This window comes from Epinephelus moara, chromosome 3 (assembly GCF_006386435.1).
Source record: "Epinephelus moara isolate mb chromosome 3, YSFRI_EMoa_1.0, whole genome shotgun sequence".
Classification (NCBI taxonomy): Eukaryota; Metazoa; Chordata; class Actinopteri; order Perciformes; family Serranidae; genus Epinephelus; species Epinephelus moara.
The window spans coordinates 6,125,400-6,146,784 of record NC_065508.1 but is presented as its reverse complement, the minus strand read 5'-3'; the positions used below and the strand labels follow the sequence as shown (position 1 = coordinate 6,146,784).

The window sequence follows — 21,385 nt, the reverse complement described above, 5'->3', positions numbered from 1 at the left end:
CAGATTTTACACCAGAAGAAATAACTTCGATTGTTTTTTGTCTACACTTCAACAGGGTTCCTGTGGTTGTTTTTATGTGTAGTGGGTGATAGTCTTAAAAATAATTGAGTAGGCTGTTTTTGGAGTCCAGAATTGTGATCATGTGTGAGGGTCTTGCTGTTATCATCCCACTTTCTGTGAACGTCCTCTTTGTATGGAACTACAAGCGCCGATTCTTATCAAATCAGGGATCATGTCTCACTACAGTGCTTACACTGTGCGATTTGAGACCCTTTCTGACCCGATGTGCCACATGACTCATTTTAAAGTCTGACCAAATTTCAGCTTTGTCTGGTGTCGTACGCTGTGCAGTGTGCAGAGCTAGGACTGATCATGGCCCGATCAGCTGCTCCCAACCGTTGTTAGACGTTCAGATGAATTTCTGACATGTCAAAGGTTTTGGTCGACCGTTGTCAGGCTTTCACACAGTTGAAGCAGAGCCACAAGTCGATTCCCCAAGATCATTTCCTTCTTTTGCATCTGAAAGTGACATGGCGACACAACCTGTCATGTGAAACGAAAAAATAGACACATTGGTCGAGCTGTGGCAGCAGCATATGTGCCTCTGATTTTTCCTCCTCCTCCTATCACGATATGAACAAGAGAAATGTTGTGACATTATTGTGAACTTTACAGATCTCTGCTAGCAAACAAACTTCTACCAGCTTCTGAGCTTTCAAACAAATCTTTATTGACAGTTACCAGTACCCAGAATGGTCCGCAGGGTCCGATGGATGGGCCGCTTCATTATTTTCTTTATGCCTGTACAGTGTGACCACTCGTTGTGTCTTGTAGATTGTGCTGTGTAGATAAATTGTGAGCTTTTTCTTTACATCGCAGGTGATTTACTCGTACAGTAGGTTGTGGAATTAAACAACATTTTTAAAACGGGCTCAAATTGCACAGTGTATGCCCAGCTTTATGTACATCTGTCTTGGGTTCCAACGCGAGAACATTTTTGGACAGTTTGACCGTCTATAAAAGAACAAAACATGATAAACTCCTCTGACTCACTTGGTACATTCCGTTTCAGATTCAAGTCCAAATTTGTAACATATCTGTTTAATCTTCCCTCTCTTATCAGCAATGTGTACAACATTCAGATAGTACTTGAGCTAAATAATAAACATCTACCTTATCTGGCAATTTATAGCTTTTATTACTTAAAATTGTCAAAAGCTAAACCTAAATGAATTGGCAACATCGAACCACCGCTGACCCTAGCTCTTCTACTTCTGAGTGTTAGAGGGTGTAAAGATGTAAGTGAAAGCCAAAATGTGGGAACAGCAGAAAAAAAGTGCACGAGTTGATGGATCCCACCCTCCATTCTTCATTCTCCTTAAGCCTCACGATTTTCATCGTTGTGAGATTGTATGAGTTTGCGTGTAGACAAAAATGCCACAGAGAGACACGCAGTGCTTTGGCAGCACTTTCACAACCCACAATGATAGAAGAGGAACCATGAAAATCTCCTAATTATACACACACACACTCTCTCTCTCACACACACACACACACACACACACACACGACAGTGTTGGGAAGGAGACAGGAAAGAAGATTTCTGTTGTAAAATGGGTTTATATCTACATTACTGATGAAGCGACAGAAACAACATATTTGGATTTGGAGCTTATCGCTGCGTACTGTAAATGTCTCTGTGTCAAGTTGTTGTTTTTATCTCTTTCTGACAGAAAAAATTACATCTAGAGGAGCTGTGTGAGAGATTAACATCAATTTAGAAATGTAACATTACATTTTTCATTATATCCTTTTTAAGATGTTGGTATGATTAACATAAACAAACTAGTGTATCACAGATGCAGCCTCCACTTAGCTTTAGATGCTGTGTTACGCCAGGGGTGTCCAAACTTCTTTGAATGGTGGCCAGGTAATTGAACAGTACTTGGGTTATCGAGGTGAAAATAAATGAAACAAATGCAATTGTTTCATCTTTTAGTGAAAATGTACTCAACTTTCTAGCGCTCCTTTACACTTCACACCAGTAACTAAAAGACAAGCTGGGGGCCATTTAAAACTGCTCCGTGGGCTATAGTTGGTCCCCTGGCCAGACTTTGGACATGCCTGTGTTGCACTAACTTAGACTGAGGAACATGTTACTTTTGCTTTATGGTACAAAACTGCAGTTTCAGCAGTTCTGTACTGTATACACTGCAGCTGTCTAGATGCAGTTTGCTATTCCTACGTTCTGTGCATTCAGACATGTCATCATATGCATCCTTTTTTGGCAAGGAGACTTAAAGCAGGTTTTGTCCACCAACCAACTGTGCATTATTAGCTGCAACCAACAGCTCCATAGCTCGCTCAGTCAGTTGGTCAGTTGTCCCGTTGGTGGCCGCAGTTTCGCCCTAGGAGGTTTAGATTTGTCATGGAGGTCAAGTTTGTGTGAGGTTGTGTGTGTGAATGCATGAACGCATCGATGCATGCACTTACATGGTCCCAGCTATTGCAAATTTGCCCTTGAGGTTTTTTTTTTTTACTTCTTTGTTAGATTTGTGACTTTCAAATTTAGCGGCTTGTCGTTAACAATAGAACATTGTGAATGTGTTCATGTTAAAAGATCAATTTGTTTCATCACTAGTTTTTAAGCAAGTAAAAAAAAAAATCAATGCCCAAATGTCACTATTTGAAGTGGTGTCACTTGTGAATGGAGTGAACTGACTGATGAATCAAAGCTAACCCTGTATTTTTACAGAGTTTTGGGATTTAAGGTTGTGCATTGCTGTTCTGTCGTGCTCTTTCTCGGTTTATGCCTTGTACTTTCTAACTTCATTCAAGACACTATTTCCTTCAGCTCCAGTGACGCTTGTAGTACAACTTTTTTCTGTATTTTATGTATGAAATATGTACAGCAATCCCTGACCTATCTGCTTTGTCTTTCTCCCCTTTTCTCTCCCTCTTACCCTCCTACCAATTCTTTCCCATCACTTTTCATCCCCCTTTGTCACCACTGCTCACTCTTTCTCACTCCCTTTGTCTCTGTCTTGATATCATTTATCTGTTCCTCCCTGCATCCTCGTCTCTCCCTGCTTATGTCCCTTCCCCTTCCCTTAGGTTTGTCAAAGTCCTTCCCGTTGGACAACTCTTTGTTCGACAGCTGGCTCGCCCAGTCGGTTCAGATCACCGCTGATGACATGCTGAGCCAGTGGGCTCTGGGTGCCCAGCATCGGGACAAGAGCGGCAGTCTGCTGTCTGACCAGGTAGGCCTTCAGCAGCAGGAGGCCTGCAGAGTGATGCCTCAGCTGTCTCTGAGTTTACTGTAGGTTATAACTTATACATACAATAAATACTACTTTGATAGTGCAGCGGCGGGTTGAATTCAATCGTGGAATTTCACAAATTCAATACTACCAAGATAAAAAAGTGATCTGCAAGCTGAACTTAATTTCAGTGCCACTGCACTGATCAGACCAGTTAAAGGAGGAGGAGGATTGCATTAGCTGCAGTCTGGCTCTTGGCAGTGAACGGCAGCACACATGGCAAAATTCAAACAGCTGAAATCAGCAGCAGTGTCAAGCAGTCCATCACCTCTTGAACTGAGTCCCAGTCCACTTCACTAGTGAATAAAACCAATGCCAGGAGCCAAATAAGGAACCATCCTGCCTACAGACGTGATTGAGACCGACATCCAAAGTTACATTCTTTGTCCAAAAGTTCATCTTAGTCGAGGAGGGGGCCAAAAGGGCCAAAATCCAGACTAAATTGATGCCCACAAAAGTAGAACAATGCGTAGGCGGGGCATCTTTGTGAGTAAACTGATTTAAACAAGCATCTCACACTGTCCATTGTAAAGGAAAGAAAACACAGAGAGATACACTTCTGCATGCTAGTGCGCTGAATTTAACACAATGGTGCATATTAATCAACAAAAACATTACTTTTCTACACATGTACTCCATCAAAGTTTTTGCTCAGTCTAATTAATTTGCCCTGAGGTTGTGTTGTCAGTGTTTACAGTCACCAAAAATGAAGCACTGCTACAGCCACAAGTGGCAGGTTTTTATTAATAACAAAATAACTTTAGCAGCAAATTCTTGATGGCACAACACTATCAAAGTTAATTTAATAAAGATGATCATACTAGGATAATTCTGGTGTGGTAGTATTTTATATTATTCCCACTGTTAACAAATCCAATGAAAATACTCAAACAAGCTAACGATGAATTAATTCTATGAACAAATATTTCTGGTGTGGCAAAGCCTGATATGTCTTAATCCTCCATGCCATAAAGCTCCACTGTTTCATTTATTACAATAAACATGGACACTGTACTTTATTTAAAGTTGATCCCATCAACACCGTCCAGCTGCTGGAAATATTACTGCACCAAATGTGAATTCATCTGCAGCTGAAAATAGGCCCCATGAGACTATTGACTCCTGTTTGAATGATATTTGCCAAAAACTACAGTGGCCAGCTGTTTTATGAAATTATTTAACCTTTTTTTAAAAATGAAACTTTAAATTCATGACCTGCTTTAAAAGATTTATGTCACAGTAAGGAACTAATAGCCTAAGTGCTACAGACACAGACAGACTAACACATTGTTTGACTCCCACCCGAGGCCCTGTGCTGCGTGTCATCCTCCCGCTCTCCCCCATTCCTTGTCAATCTCCAACTGCACTATAATAGTAATACAAGCCCTTTTTCTTTAAAGAGCTGCACTTGTCAGTATTTTAACATAAATGAATAAATAAATAAAAATACAGAGCCAGGGGATGGGGGTAATATTCTGATAAATAAAAACTCTGAATTTCCAAGATTAGAGTTGTACATTTGCATGATAAAACTCGAATGTTTTCTGAGATTAAAGTGGTAAATTTACATGAAAAAAAACTCACAAAATTATTTAAAAAAAAAAAAATTGAATATTCTGAGGGTTATTTGCAAATATATGACTTTATCAGAATATTACCCCCCTTCCCAGACTCCCCCTTTTTTTTTTTAATTTTTTTTTTTATCAGATTTTATCTTTTTATTTATTTATTTTTCAATTTTTTAGTATCTTTTTTTTTTTTTCCTACAATGACCCTACCAAGTAGTTCCACCAAAGAAATGGCACTCCTGTGAGGGCTTAAATATTAGTTTGAATCCTGAGACCCTCTCTGAGGACGAAAGAAGATGCTAGTGAGCTTTCTTGAACTGTCCACAAAAGTAATCTATTTTAGTGATCATTAGTAGTGTTTAACTTTTAAATATTCAAGTTCATAATGCCCTCAAAGTCAAAATTGTATGTCAGTTGTTAACAGTTGTTCCACCTTGCTGCTCTAATAGCACATATAACGAGCCCTTTGAGGACAATTAGCCATATAATTAAAATTGACTTAACTAGACTTGAGCCATTTGCACTGCAGTTTTAAAACCTGTTATAATTCCCAAGCGTGAAAAGAAGTCAGTAAATTATTAAGTTTTACAAAGCTGAAACTCAGCCACATGAAGTTCTCCACTTTTGTCAGATGTCACGACAGAGAGGCCTCCACACTTAAAACATTCATACACCTTTTATTTAGAATCGTTTCAACTCTGGATCGAGCCCTTAAGATTGAATATTTATGCGAGAGGAGTTCGGAGTTGTGTGAGCCTGCCTCACTTCACATTGTGGGTTAATCAGTTCGATGATGGTCAGAGCGGCGCTGCTCTGTGGCTGACCTGCTGTTCTCCTCAGGAATGTGCTCCGTTTGTGTATTGATTGGCAGGGGGCTCCAACCAGAATGCATGATATAACTCCATTGTTTGGGGATGTGTTCAGGGCCAAAAAAAGGGAACGGTCACTTTTCAATAAAACAGAATGATATGAAAACATGATATCCTTACAAAGAAAGATCTGCTAAAATAAACAGATAACAGGGCGTGAAGTCATGGTGGACTTTTATCAAACAAACATGAAAAGTCCCATGATACAGTGGCCTGTTACTGACAATAATAATACCTCATTTTTTAAACAGTACAGCAAATTAGACATTCAACAGACATGTCTCATGAAGAGATTAAACACTGTTAAATGTTGGAGTACATCCACTTTTGTCATTAGATTTCTCGCTTGACAACAAAATGTCTTGTGACATCAGTTGCTCACATCCTCCACTGCTGAGCTGCTGGAAATGTGGGTAGGTGGTGGTGGGCGGGGAGTTTTTGTTCCAAAATATTATGGGTTAGAATTTAAGGTTTCCAAACCAGAAGAAGCATATTCATTGTTGTACTGAACAATGAGCAAGATTCCAGATATCTCCTGAACATTTTCTGTACGTAGTGCACCTTAAAACATGAAGTGCTTCAGCTCTTTTTTTCTTCTCCTCTGATTTACTCTCATCGGCTCTCCTTTGAATTCTTATGCTCTCATCGTCCATCTCCTCTTTCATCTCCAGTTCCTGTCTTTTCTTTTCTGACCTCATTTTTCTTCTCCTCCTGTCACCCAGCTCCTGCAAGGCGAGGAAAGTCTGCTAAACCTTATGATGGAAAACTCCATGCAGTCCACCTGGAAAACACCACAGCTGGGCCGCAAACCGCGAGGGGGCAACAAGCCCCGAGCTCGTGGACACCCGCAACCCACCACCCCCACCCTTCCCCAGACACTCCTGTCTGCTGCAGCCGACTCCGCCGCCAGCAGCCCCTCCACCGCAAAGAGCCTCTGGGCAAGCGTGGCAGAGGAAAAGCCCAGCCATGGGGGCCGGAAAGGGGAAAGGTCCAGGGGCTCCTCCAAGGCCTTGCACCACCACCACCTTCATCACCACCAGACAAGGAGCTCTGACCTGCACAGGGACCCACCACCGCAGCCACCCATCTCCAAAATGGATTCCTGTCACATCTCGGAGGACCGCGGCCCTTGGGACAGCGTCTACGCAGGGAATGGCGTTGCATCTGGTTTCACTGCAAGCTCATCTCCACGTCCAGCCTCCAGCCCCGGGGCCACGTTGCCCGACACAGGGGCGATCACTCGAGGCGGGGGTGCACGACTCCGTCTGTCCCGCCAGGGTAAATCCAGAGGTAGGGGCGTTAGTGGAGGTGGAGGCATAGCAGGGCTGGAGTCTGTGAGCCTGCCGCTCACAGCAAAGGACACGTCCCTGCTGGATGCTGCCGAGACTGACGGGTACTTCTCTGATGGCGAGCAGAGTGATTCGGACACGCGCTCTGGAGGACGCAAACTCCGCTTGCCGCAGTTGCATTCTGGGAACGAGGACCTGCTGAGAAGGAGCGTGCTGGCATCCTAAAGAACTGAGACTCAAACCAACACACACACACACACACACACACACACACACACTCACACACACACAGTTAACCAAGCAAAGTTCTGCTGGCTTATTCTTTCTCCATCTGTGCCCAATATACAGTCCACAAAACATGGCTGGACGGCTTTGTTCAACCAAATCCCTGTCACATATACCAGTGGAAAATCTCTTCAGCTCTCACCTGCTTTGTTTTGGGGGGGAATTTGAATGTAGCTGTTTGCCTGTCGTACAGTAAAGCTTCTCCACCGGACTGTAGTTTGTCGTTAGCTTACGACAAGATGCGATACATTCAACAAATAGGAAACAAACATTACCTTTAGTCCTTTTTTTTGTTTTGTATTTCAGATTCATTTTGTTTCTGGGCGTTGAAGTACCCATTTCTGGCCTCATGTCTGTGGTATCTGCCAGACTTGGGAACAAACACTTTGGGGCATTATTATTATTATTCAAGCTGGTTTCAGGGTCTGCTTTGCTCCTGGTCTTTGTGGCCTGAGATGCATCCATTGAGTCCTTGTTTTCTTGAATACCGTTCAGTGGAAAGACAATTTCACACCAGAGCTGGTCTGAATATGTACAGAGAGTGACATGGGATAACGTGTTCAGCCTTGAAAAGCACAACTAGCTAGTCATAAGAGCTGTAATGTAAGCACTCGTGTGTATAATATGTGCTCGATCAGGGTTGGGGTCAATGCTTATCATGTTGACTCAGTTGCGAAATGTGCTCCACAAAAGTCATCATTCTCAAATTTATCTCCACAGACGTATAAAAACAACCACAGATTTCCAGCTTTTCCAGTTTTTTAATGGCAAATAGATTGACCCCAACCCTGCTGCTCATTCAGATTGTCACACAGAGACACAAACACACAGACATACTGATACACATACTACTTTAAGCAAATCCCTTTGCTCACATCACAGCCGTTGTTGAAATATTTGATCTGACAATTGTCAGCTGCTTTCAAATTCTTCCTAATTCTGAGTTCAGTTTTTTTTTTTTTTATTAGCCTGAATCTTTGGAGAAAAAAAAAATCATCGTAGAAACTCTGTGCCTTCTGTCGCTTGCCCTGTGCCCCTGCCTCCCCTCAACACCCCCCATGCCCCCCCCCTCAACCTTATCAATCAACCAAACAATCACAATCACTGAGTAGATCAATCAGTCGTTTCTCAATCGGATTTGTAACAATCAAACCAAAAGGAAATCCCGTTGGATCGGCTGCCGCGTGTAGCCAGGATTGGGCTCCTTGTCACCTTAACAATTGTCTAGTGCCTGAAACAAGGATGTAAATGCAGCGTTTGCCATTAATCAACAAAGCATCTGCAACGGTTAGCAAAGCAGAGCCACAGCGTACTATCAGTGCAAAGAGCTGCCTACTGTTCTGTGCCCCCCACTCCTTCCTAACTAGATCACTGCAGTCCAGAGCCATCGATGAACAGGGTTTGGCCAGGTTACACCGTGAGCACCATGTTGCTGCCTCTTCTTGAGAGAGCTGACTGCAACAGTAGATACACATGGAGGAAGGACAAACACAGCCTGCCAGCGGCTCCCATTCAAAACAAGTCTTGTAGATTGGTGGCTGTGAAGCCCCCAGCAGCAGGGCCAGGATTTGAAGCCAATTTGACAGAGTAGCCGAACCATGGAATTACAACTTCTGGGTCCTTCAGGTGATGTCATGTGGCCCAAAAATACTTACATCTGTAAATCAGTGGACTCATTTTTTTGAGCATGACAACCCCTACGAAATGACTCATTTCACTATTGAGATTTGATCCTTTTAGTCCCAAAACGTCTCTAAAGTTTATAAGAGCCACATGATTAAATCATTTTATCCCCATTCAAGCTAGCAGAGGGCTTAACCGGAAGTTAGCCACTTAGTTTTCAGTTCTCTTTATATGTCCATTTTGGCCACAACTGCTTGTCAGTTTTTTTTTATTTTGTGTAGCCAGCTTTCTCTCACAGCGGTCAGCTCAGTGGTATGAATCAGTAATGCTTCATTAGTCGAGTTTATTGTGTAAAAATCTGTCTACATTTTGGGCAAAATTGATTGAATTGATCAGGCAAAACTGGAGAAAGTATGTGACAGAATAATCTCAACTCAAAAGGTCTAATTACTGGCTTTTTCAGAACTTTTCTCCACAACTCATCTTGGCTGGTTCAGGTGTCGTCATGTAGAAAAACAAGTTGTATGAGCATCCTAGAAATTATAATTATGTAGTTGTTCTTCGCCCACATTATTGGATTGTTTAAAAGAACCAAAGCCCTCAAAAGTTACAGTTATTTCTTGTTACGACAGTAAATGAGTCCCCCAGCGCTCACAGTGCAGTGTACAGGCATGAAGAGAGTCATCATTTATCTCATCCATGTGTATCTATGCAGTTTATAATAATGGTTTAGTCATATGTTTTATTCAGCTAAGCACTGAGCGGGGCACCAACACGGTTGCCACCTAAGTTTGACGTGGCCACACTCTCGTAACTGATGGCTCTGCTGCACCTGTTCTCCTGTTAGATGAATGATGACAATGTAATAATCAGCTTCAGAGGCCTGCGCTCTTCAGTTCTGGAATTGAGTTGTTTGTAAATTTGTTTTAAACAAAAATACTTTTTTTTGTTGTTCTCTCAGAGAGTTGTATTTTATACTTAAAGCAGTCCATGGTATTCTCAGGGGTTAAAAAAACTTTAAAAAAAAGAATAAAAGGTTTAAAAATGTATCGAAAAAGCGACGTAAGACAGAGATACATATATATATATATATACATATTTTATATCGTATACAATATATATATAAAGTGATGTGTGTATGTCTAGAAACTTCCTTATTTGACAAGCTTCACTGTTTGAACTCCTACACGACTACTACTGAGCATGCTCCTTCTCTCAGTATGACCATATGACCATCAGTCCTGGGTTCAATAGTCTCGTCCAATAATTAATGCTCATTTTGTTTGAGTCACCAGATGAGTGGGATAGGTCAGATAATATTAGCTCCATGGTCAACTGCAAGAAGGGGCGTTGTTTTCATTCTCCCATCTCTTGCAGTTAAGACCCACCCATCTGGTTCTAATGGGTGAAATAAAGCATCACAAGTGATTTTAAGGGCTGCTTAACCCAGGCCTGATGAACAGAGGTGCAAGTCCAATCTACTTCCTCTGTTTTTTTTTTTCTTTCTGTATGGACAGCTTCTAACCTGTCTTCTGAAGTGACCACGCCAAAGAACAGATCTGTGTATCAAGGCAGCATATTTACATCTTATCTACACAAACACACATACACATGCTCCGTCTCTGGTTTTCAAGATGAAGAATGTTAGATAAGGATGTCAAACAACTCTTGCTGTCCAGGTCAGCTCAGTTTGATCTCAACCTGGTTCGATCCAGCTCAGTGGGGTTCAGTCAGAAACACCGTAAGCTCAGGCACGGTGCCGTGGTGTTGTGTGACCTCCTCTAACGCAAGTGGGGGCACTCTTAATTCTACTACACCACCACCAATAAACCCAACCTGGATTCTCCCACATCTGCACCCACGGGGGTTCACATAGGAAAAGCCTGTCGTCACAGTAATGGGCTGGCGATGGTTGTTGAATGCAGACTCACACATATAACCCCCTTCAGAAAAAGCCAAATGCTGCTGAACTGAACACACAACTCACATACACATACACACACACACACACCAGAGCTGGTATAACAGGGTTATAATGTACAAGATGACTAGTTTTTTATGTATATGTGGTCCTGACTGCATCAGGAAGTATGAGCTTACTCAGAGTGAAACGCCCCCTATCAGCAGGAAAGTATTTACTGGTGACAGTGCAGCGTCTCTGTCTCCTTTTGTCCTTTGGATGTAGCCATCGTAGAAGATTCACATTGTTGGTCCTCCACACTTGTCTTTTTTACGCCATGAAAAGAGCTGGAAAAACCTTCTTTTCAAATGGTTTTGTGTTGAAGTATGTCTACAGCTTTCATACATGACAGGTGGAGGATTATGGACTTCTACGTTGGCTACCGTTATTACAACCCCCATGGAACCGACCGCAACAACACATACAACAACAATAACTGCAACAAAGCTTGTGTTTTGAAGCGAGGATGTGGTGACGTATCGTCATTACGGCCCACAGATTCCTCCAACGGGGGTGGTTGTTACCATTCATGGGTTGCTAAGACAGAAACATGTAATCTTGGTTTCAATATTCAGTGTTCAGAGTAGCCTGACTTTGTAGACAGTGGTATTAGACAAGGCCTCACATGTACGGCCTTAACATGTAGTAGCAAATGCGAAGGCTGCACAGCGCTGTTAGGTAGAAGAAGAAAAAAATCACCCTTTTGTTTGGCTGATTTTCCTCTACAGAAGTTGTGGAGGTGGTTAGGTGACTTATTGCTGTTTCTAAAGATTCCCTCCTGTTTGTAAGTCAGATTTGACCGCAAGAACTTTCCACCGGAGTACCTTGTCAGGCAAATTGCATTTTTTGATTTTTCTTTTTTTTCCCAGATGCTGTGCAGCCTTGGCAAACACAAACTGGTTATTATTCTATATTTACAGTGTGGCTTCAATGCCATCTCCTTCCGCTTAGTAGATACTGTAGACTGGAGTCTTTTACAGGTTCTTTTTATCAATATCCACTAGAATACAACTTCAAAGCATCACTGTCCTCTGTGTGGTACGCTGGTGTGGGTGTTGGCTCGCAGCCCGAAATGTGCACTGATGATCTTTGAATTTTGCAACTCTGTCAGGTCGGATATCCAGATTAGACTTTTCTTTCCTTTTCTGGGTTTAATCTCTAATATCAGTGATGAAATTTTCAGCCTCAGAGTGAGGCATCAGTGTCAGTATCAGCTCAAGATCTGCTAGAATATTGGAGGTTATGTTCGTCTGTGCAAGCTCACCATTTAGAGGGCATGGTTAAGACAGTCTGCATAATGGATAAATATACAACTATAGTTTTCTAAATGGTGAGCTGGTGCATGTGTGAGGGCAAAACCCCTCTCCCCTCCAGGAGTTGGCATGAATGCTACACCACGGAAATAAAGCTGGTGGGCATTGTTCACGTAATGGCAGGTCAGGAACACACCTACACACAGTGATGCACTCCACCTAGCCTTCTGCTGAAAAGCTGGTTAAAGGCCAGCGCTGATTGCTGCAGGCAATTGGAACCTCGCCTGTTATTCAAACAGCTGCTGTCTACTGTACCGACGCTGTTGTAAAACTCCTTGGAAAGACATCACTGCACCAGCAGGGTTGGGTTCCTCAGAACTTCCTCAGCTAAGCAAAGATCATGTTTAAAGCTTTTTTTATTAGTTGGGAGGCAAGTTAGGACCATTCAGCAACAAAATGCTGGTAAATGTTGCTGTACAAAACAATTTTGCAACAAAACCATCTATTTGATTGAGACAGACACATTAAAACAAGCTGTTGCACCTACTGGATGGGAAATTTCAGTAATTTTGAGACAAAAACTGATTGTTGCCCTGAGGTGGTTTTTGGGAACCAGAAGGGCATCGAGATGCTGTTCATAGGATGTCTCTCTTTCTCTGTCGTTCCTCCTTCAACCAATAAGAAAGTGGTTTTAAGGCTGTCTGTAGGTCAGTAAAGCCAGGATTGGCTTTACATTCGTTAGTGATGATGAATTTCATTTGATGTGATAAAGGTGAATGGGATACCTGACAGCACAACTTGTTGCAGATGATTAACTTTGGATTTTTAAATGTGTCTAGAGCTGAAATCTTGACCAAAGTTGAATTTATTAATGGCCTGTCCATAAAATAGGTAAAAATGACAAAAGACTGTCACTTTTTAATCAGTTGGAAAGACTGACCCAATGACTGTTTAGTGCTTCCTTTTTCTGATACAGTTGTCCAGTCCTTGCTTTATTGTCCTACGGCAGCCCTACAAACCCACCCACCCACCCACCTACCTACCGCTGGAGTTTATACACATTTACAATAATGTATAATACTGTTCAACTACTACTACTAGAAACATTTTCATTTTCCGTGTTTTGAAAAAGCCTTTGGAAGCTGTTTTTTTTTTCTTTTGTAACGCTTTAGCTGGCCGCTGTGGCTCGTATCAAACTAGAAAGCTGACTCATTATCTGCTTACTCTGTTTTTACTGGCGCTTTGCTCTCCTCTCCGTTACAGCAAAGTTATGGCTTCAAGGTCTCAACATCCACAACCCAGACACACTGCACAGATTGGAGGTTTAGTCATACAGACTGAGCCGTCGTGGAGGCAGAAACAAGCTCAATTGTCAAGCTTAAATTGGTGGAGTCAAAGAACCACAGTGATTTGAATCAGAGGGGGTTTTTTTTCTTGTTCATTCATGATCTTGCAGGGTAGCTAATTGGCATGCCAAGATCCAATAAAGCCAAGAACAGTCAGTTCAGTCAGTTTGAACTTGAAGGGTCACTTGGAAGAACTAGTTAAACTAAGTGCATAAACATGTTTGAGAAATATGTGAGCAAATGATATGCCAGAGTAAAAATCACTTGGTTGTCAGTTATAGATTTACAACGATTAATTGATGAGTCGAACAACAGACAATAAATTGGCAACTATTTGGATGATCCAATAATCATTTTAGTCATATTCTCTGGTTCCAGCTTCTCAAATGTTGACACTGCTCTTTGTCATACACAATGTAAGAAAAATCTTTGGGTTTTGGAGGGTTGGTTGAACAAAACAAAGACATTTGAAGATTACCATGAACCTTGAGAAATTGTAATGGACAGTATTTAGATATTTAAAAGACAAAATAAGTAAACAAAAATTAAAATATACGTTAGTTTCAGTTGTAGGTTTTTTTGTTTTTTTATTTTGGTTTTTTTCCCCAACAAAAATTCCAAACTTTGTCTTTGTCTTCTGTGGTAGCAAAGCAAATATCTTTGGGGTTTTAACAGATCAAGCAGTTTAATTGCAGATTAATGGCAAACCAAATGTTAGCCTGAGGAGATGTCTTGATATGGCTTGTTTTGTCCAATGACTGTATATAAAGATGGACAACGTGCCTCCATTTCCTCCCACTGTACCAAAATAAAGCCAAAATATCCTGGATACAGCCACTGCCATCTTGCACAGATGTCATTTGGAGTCAGATTTGGCGCAGCAGCGATCTCGGCGGTATTGAGTTCCCACCCACACACACGTCCGGCCAATTGTGAGCAGCGCCATTGATTGTGAGCATAGTGATTGGCACATAAAGCTGTTTATTGTGACATCATTCCCCTTTTTATAGCATTGAATAACTTATACTGCAGCCAGCCACCAGGGGGCAGTCGAGATGTTTTGGCTTCACATTTGGGAATTAATTACATAAAACAGATAAAAGCAGTAAAGCTGCCCACTTGAGGACTGAAACCAGAGAATATTTTCCATTTTTGCTTGGGTAAAAAACTGCAACTGTAAACCGATTATCAAAATTGTTGCAGTGTTGCTTTTCTTTTACAGGACTTGACAATTAATCATCAAAGTGTTTCACATGACTTAATGCCTTCTAGATAAGATAGAGTTGACAGCAAAAAAAGATAAAAGAAAAACACCAAGCAGAGTGGTTTTTCAAGAGCAGATGTTTTATTTTTATGTAAAAGTTAAAGAAAACCTGACATGCTGTAATAGCTTGCCTTCAATTTTTTTACTCTTTGCCTTTCAGTGGGCATCAGTCCAACATCACTTAACCCAAAACAGTCTTTGGCTCCACCCATGAAGGTTCACCACAAACAGTGAGATGACGTCTGCCTCCAGAACAGCTCCAAGAAACGTTTTTCTTTTTTGACTAAAGCTCCCATCTGCACATACTGTGCACCTTACTCTGTCTCCGCCATACAACATCTTCCTCACTTCTCCTCTTCCCACCACCAGCAAAAAACAACCCCTCCTGTTGTGCCCCCCCCCCCTGCCCACAACTCCTCCTCTTTCCTCCTCTCTCCTGTCCGGTGATCAGCCTCCTTGGCCGGCACGTGGCTCTTTATTGAATCGCTTTTGAAGCATAGGACGATCAAAAAAGGAAAAACAAAAAGAAAAAAAAACGTAAAAGAAGAATAAAGGATGTCTGTAGCTTTAAGGACAAATAATGACAGGCACGTGTTGTGCAAGTACGTGTGAGGAGGGGAAAACGTTGCAGTCTGCTTTGCTCTGGCCTGGAGAGAGAGAGGGGAGAGAAGAGAGATGGATAGAAAGAACAAGCAGAGAGGAGGGAGACGTTTACTGAACCGGAGCCAGAGAAGCAGACAGAGAAAGAGTACAACTTGTTCTTTCCCCTGCGTTCTGTTTGCAGCCTGTCCGCACAGTCAAGTTAACAAGCAGCTAATATAAACAACACCAGGCCCTTCCCTTCTACTTGCCCTCTCGCCTCCTCATCTCTGTCTCTCTCTTTTTCTCTCTGTACTTTCTCTTCTCTCTCTCACTACAGCCGGGTCTCCATCCAAGTATTTCCTTTACAAACTGTAACAATTGAATCAGGAAAGCAGAACGGAAACCAGTGAAATTTCCATTAAATGGCATGACCAGCCCCGCGAACAATTCAGTTTTATGGCAGGCTATTTTAATATCGACTATGACTTTCAATAATGCTAATATAATCATAATAATAATAATCTCCCTCTGTGGTTAGTTGATGCATTTATTTGTCCTCAGACAAAAGCATCAATTTGGCCAACTGCCAACACAGATAATAAACAAGGTTACAAAGATAAGGCTTGCGATATTCTGTTTTTGTCTTATTGTCAACAAATCCCATGAAAAGACCAAAACCAGCAATTACTCGATGCCACTAACAAGTAGGACCAAGTTCTCTCCAAAGCCTAATTGATCTTATTCCTCTGTGCCATAGCAAATGAAAACAGATCACTGAGCCCAGCTGTTGTTACACTGGATGACATGTTCCTTCATTAATGTGAATACAGCCACTGTAGTTTCACTCAATCAGAGATATGCCGTCCAACTGCTGTACATTCGAAAATACTACATTCGACTGTGCAAGCAGCTTATTATGATCTATAGTTACGTTTATTGTGAGGCAGTAGTGGCCATAGCAGTTATTACAAGAGCAGAGAAGGCGAGACATGAGCGAGCCACAAAGTCCTCGTATTGTTGTACAAATATCAAAGGAATCTGCATATGGGTCACTCTGATCTTGTCACATATCGATGTTTGGTCATGGACTTTCCACATCCAGATATTGATGTGCAAGGTATCCTGGGTGCGTTTGTTGTTGACGTTCTGGGACGCCGTGTCAAGTTCTGCCTGTTACATGCATTGTCTTCTGTCAAAATATTAGGAAATTTACAGTTAACATTCACTGTCTTAAAAGATAAACACACTACATCGGTACAACACCACAAATTCCACTGTGTTTTTGGACTCATCCACTACCACTCCCACCCGCCCCAGTCAGGCTTCCTCCGCCTTAACTATCGTTCTAGCCCCTCTGCATTTCCCCCTGACGCCGCTGGGCGCCATTGAACTATAACAGCGACCAGCCATGTATCATGCAGACATTAAATGATGTCTTTTTTCGTTTGGTGTCTGATGATGCAAGTCACTGCCCAAGCGCAAGGTTTCGACGACTTCTGAGTGAGAATGGGCAGGTCAAGCAAACACAGGACTGTCACCCAGGGGACTGGTGTTTGTGGCTCAAAGTCATCGGTGACGTCTATTAATAACAACTCAATCTAGTATGCTAGTTTGTGTAGCATACTTTGCTAGTGACGTATGTGATGTGTTGTTCGTCACGTATGTCATGTTACGTTAAAGACAAAAGTGCTTTTTTGATTCTAAAGCGGGATGTTTTTATTCTAAACCTAACCAGGTAGTTTTGGAGCGGAACTGCGACTGTTTAACACTGTTAAGGACGTGCTTCAAACTGCGACTGCTAGAATGGTAATATATGTAGTTTTGGAGCCAATTATACAAATCGTTTTGCAGTCAGTGGAAATCAACCTGTGCTGTTGTTCAAATATGAGAGAGTGTTGTCAAATGTCTATTCATCCGCAGCTGAAAATAGTCCCCAACAAATCTGTTATTTAATTAATTTTGATTAATGTTCACTAAAAGCAACAGTGCTCAGCTGTTTAAGTACTTTACTGAAGCCTAACTGACCAATTTGTAGGCAAGTGTTGAGGGTTGAAGACACGGAGGATGGACACATTGTTGGTTTTGGTCTTTTCACTGGATTTGTTGGTTTAACAACAACAAAAAAATCTATATCACCAGCTGTGTTCTTTAAATGTCCTGATCATTTTTTTTTATATACCAGCTTTTGATTTTTTGCACCTAATCTGTCTATAATCACCAACTATGGTTATATACATTTGCATTGAAACGTTTGGCCAATAACAATTCAGTCCTGGAACTGAATCAATTTTATATGTCATTTTTCTTAATTTAACTCAAGACCTGGGTGGAAACATGTCCTCAGAACCCTTTTATGGTTCCTCCCCCGCAATCTTCGCAATTTATTCAGCCTCCCGTTACATCTGGTTTCACCATTAGGCTCCTGGGAGGTTCAGACTCTGCTCACACATATATCATTGCAAACAAATTGGAGGTGTGAATGCAACCAAGACACACTCCAGATCTATTTGGCCGAAGCTACCATCTCACACTGACGATCAAAGCAACATTTGTAACATTAAATTTAGGTTCAGCCAGGAGCCATACAGACGTATAACAAGAGAACGTTGGTGGGAATCTGTTTCATGAGAAGAAGAATGATTTCAGTTCAGGCACCGGAGACTCTTCCAGGTGTAAATGTAATCTAAATAACTCACGTCTCAACACACTCTAGATTTAAGATGAAGGTTTAGAACATTTGTTAAGAGGCCCTCTGTACTGTCTGTCTGTCTCTGCTCTTTCTCCCACTCGTAATTTCGCTGCTGTGTTTGTCTCTGCTTTATTTCTTTCTCCTGATTTCCATTATTTTATTTTGTTCATCCCTGTTCTTCACTGCTTTTGTAATCTGACTTTTTTTCTCTGTCACATACACACAGAACAAATGTTTATCTTCTTCCTCTGAGGCAAATAAGTATTTCTGTTTGCCTCCACTGCCTGATCTTAAATACATGCAGGAAAGGAAAATGTGTTTTGATTGCATAAATTGAGGAAAGCGCAAACCCTCTGTACATGTGTGTCTGTGTGTGTGTTCTTCTGATAATACAGGCTGTGTGTATGCAGACAGGTGTGTATGTTCTCTCCCTAACAGTCTGTGTCCACACTAAGCCAGCTAATTTTGAAAACCATTTATGTAAGAAAGAAACATGAGTCCACACTAGCATTTTCAGGTATGTGTTCATAAAGATCTCCATCTACACTGAAATGGCTGAACAAAAGGAAAACATCCTATTTCAGTCTCTGGTCACTCAGCTGGTTAAACATCTGTTGTGTCCCCTCGTACTTTCTCTGACCACCTATTTTGAGTTTTATTACAGCAAAATTTTCATCTTAGTTGTTCTCATTTAACAAACAGTTGCCAGTTTTATACACATAAAACGCCATTTTTAGCTAGTTAGGTGTACGTAATGATTTGCAAATTTGAAGCAAATGTGTGATTGTAATATTGAGCCTTTTAAATAAAATTATGTTTGTTTACATGCATATAAGCAGCCATCTTTCAGTTGGCTTTAAACACTGAACAGATTTGTTGAACGTCATGTTTCTGTAGTCGGAGAAGGAGATTCGAGAAACACGATTTTCCCAGTTAGATTTCTGCTGGAGAAAGCCAATTTCAAGGCCTTGTAGACACATAACTCATTTCTAATCAGCTTTTACATGGCAGAGACTTCAGACAGAGAAAGTATCGCTGCAGCAGCAAAGCTGCTGAATGAGAGCTGAGATTACACACAGCGATTCCATCTCGAGTCTGACCAAAACTTCAAAAGTTGCCTCTAGAAGTCTAAATAAGTCAGTTTTTACAGCAGAACAGACATCACATTCAGACACATTTGCACATGCAGCTTGATGACAACATGTTTATTGTGTGATTATATGTTAACATCTAAAATGAGTGATCACAGAGAGGGTTAGAAGTGACAGAAAGTCTTAACCTTGCTGCCACTCAGACCGCGGTTACATCATGTTTTTCCAAAAGCACTTATCATGTACAGTGTAACATGATGCTGGCATGTATCCACTCTGGTGACAGCTGTCGAAAAATCTTTGTTTTCTGTTTAGAAAAACACCGGCTTGGTGTGGACACAGAGCCAAAACAGATTTTTGTGGATGTGCTCTGAAGCATTTCCATCTCTTTCTCCTCTCCTATTCATAATCAGTTTCTCTTTCTCGTACTTGCTCTTTAACTTTGGGTTGCATTTTCTGTCTCACCCTCTGCTCCACATGTCTGTCTATTTTTATTCACTTTCTCCTCCTCTTCTTTTCTCAGTATCCCTCCTCAGTGCAGAGCAGGCAGTTTCTGACTCTCATTAATAACAAAAAAATTCTCGCTCCCCTCTCCTGACCTGCGAATCACAAAGTTTTCTCCCTCAGGTTTGAAACACATTATGAAACAAGAATTCAGCGTTTTGGTATGCAAAATTTCAGCAACTTTTCGTTGCCACAACTTCTCTTCAGTACTGTCTCCCGTACGCACTTATGAGTATCTAATTTTTATGTTAGTTATTTTAAGCACTTAGTTCGCCCTCATGTGTTTGCATAATTGATCTTTGAACAGTTTCTCCCTTCTCTCTGCTCTCTGATGACATTCTTAAATAATATTGGGTATCATTCTGCAACATGGGACTGTTTTGCATCATACCGGTCATATTTAGGCACTATTTGAATTTGATATTAATCAAAGCAGAGATGGACACAGGCTTTTTCTCCTCCTCCTCTTCTTCCTCCTCCTCCTCCTCATGTCTTATTTGTCCTTATAAAGGTGTTAAAATCTCTGCTGTGGTGTCCAGTTTCTCCTCCACTCTGCATCGGTTCTTCAATACAATAATATGAATGTTGCAGGAGTTTATCCTTCTGTATTCTTTGTTTCAAAGAATGTTGTGCCATTTGTTAATAGCAAAGAGAACTATTGAACATATATGAAAAAGAAGAGCTATTTTAAATTATTTTTTGGCTTTTTTTGCTATATTTATTTTCTTGTATTAGAATCTTCTTTGTAGGAGGGAAAAATCAAAAACTGTATTTTTCATTAGTGCGAAAAACCTATTTTCTTCCTTTTTGTACAATTTCGATGTTTTAAGCGAGACTTTGAAAAGCAATATGATGATGATGACGATGTTTCCTGTGACTGTATCTGCATGCTGTTTGTGTTGCCTTAATGATGGCTGCATCCCACTATGATCCCACCCCCAACCTGTCTGGCCCCCTTCCTCACCCAACTCTGACCCCGCCCCCTTCAACTCCCACCCTCATCTGATGGAGTCCCAGTCCCATCTGATCCAGTCCAGACCAATCCAGTCCAGTCCAGTGCAGTCAATAAAGCAGTGCTTTCTGTGTACACAAAACTCTCTGCCTCTCTGTTCATCACACAAACTGACCTCTCACTGGTGTTTTTCTAATGGATTTACAAAGAAAGAAAAATCATTTAAATTGACAAAAATGACCTTTTTAGCCCTGAGTTAACATATATAGTATATTCATAAACCGATCTGAATTATCTTAATGACCAACCCTTTTATAATTTTTAGATAATGTCTTAATGGTTTTGGTTCAGCAGAAAACTTTGACATTTTGTGACTCATAAATTTGTATGTATTTGTGTATGGTGATCTTTTCCTGTGCCCTCTGAAAGTATTTCTTTTAAACATTTTTTGCATTTGGAAATGTTGAGGCCACATTTATTTATTTATTTATTTTAATCATCTACAATACTAAACCTGTTTCATATTTTTTAGAACTTAAAAACTAAAAGTAATTTGTCATTGTCGAGACCTTTTACTCAAAACCTCAAATGTCAACCTCATGGGGATGATCAAGGATTCATCCTCTGGGAACCATGACTGTACAATTTGGTGCCAATCCTTCAATAGATAGTTAGATAGTCACCTGCTGGAGGTGCTAGAGGAAAAATTGGGATCACTATAATCATTAGGATTAATCTTGGGCACTGTGAAAATGTCTGCTGCATGGTACCACTCAACTTGACTCAGCTC

At 41.1% G+C, this 21,385-nt stretch overlaps 1 protein-coding gene across 1 annotated transcript in view; it reads left to right on the top strand.

Annotated features, from left to right (window-relative positions):
• Positions 1–20,737, top strand: part of jade2 (jade family PHD finger 2) — a 257,234-nt gene extending 236,497 nt beyond the window's left edge. The window contains exons 13-14 of the mRNA XM_050039044.1: positions 3,115–3,260; positions 6,480–20,737. Coding sequence (XP_049895001.1) covers positions 3,115–3,260; positions 6,480–7,271 — 938 coding nt within the window. The 3' untranslated portion in view covers positions 7,272–20,737. The remainder of the gene's footprint in view (positions 1–3,114; positions 3,261–6,479) is intronic.
• Positions 20,738–21,385: the final 648 nt, after the last annotated feature.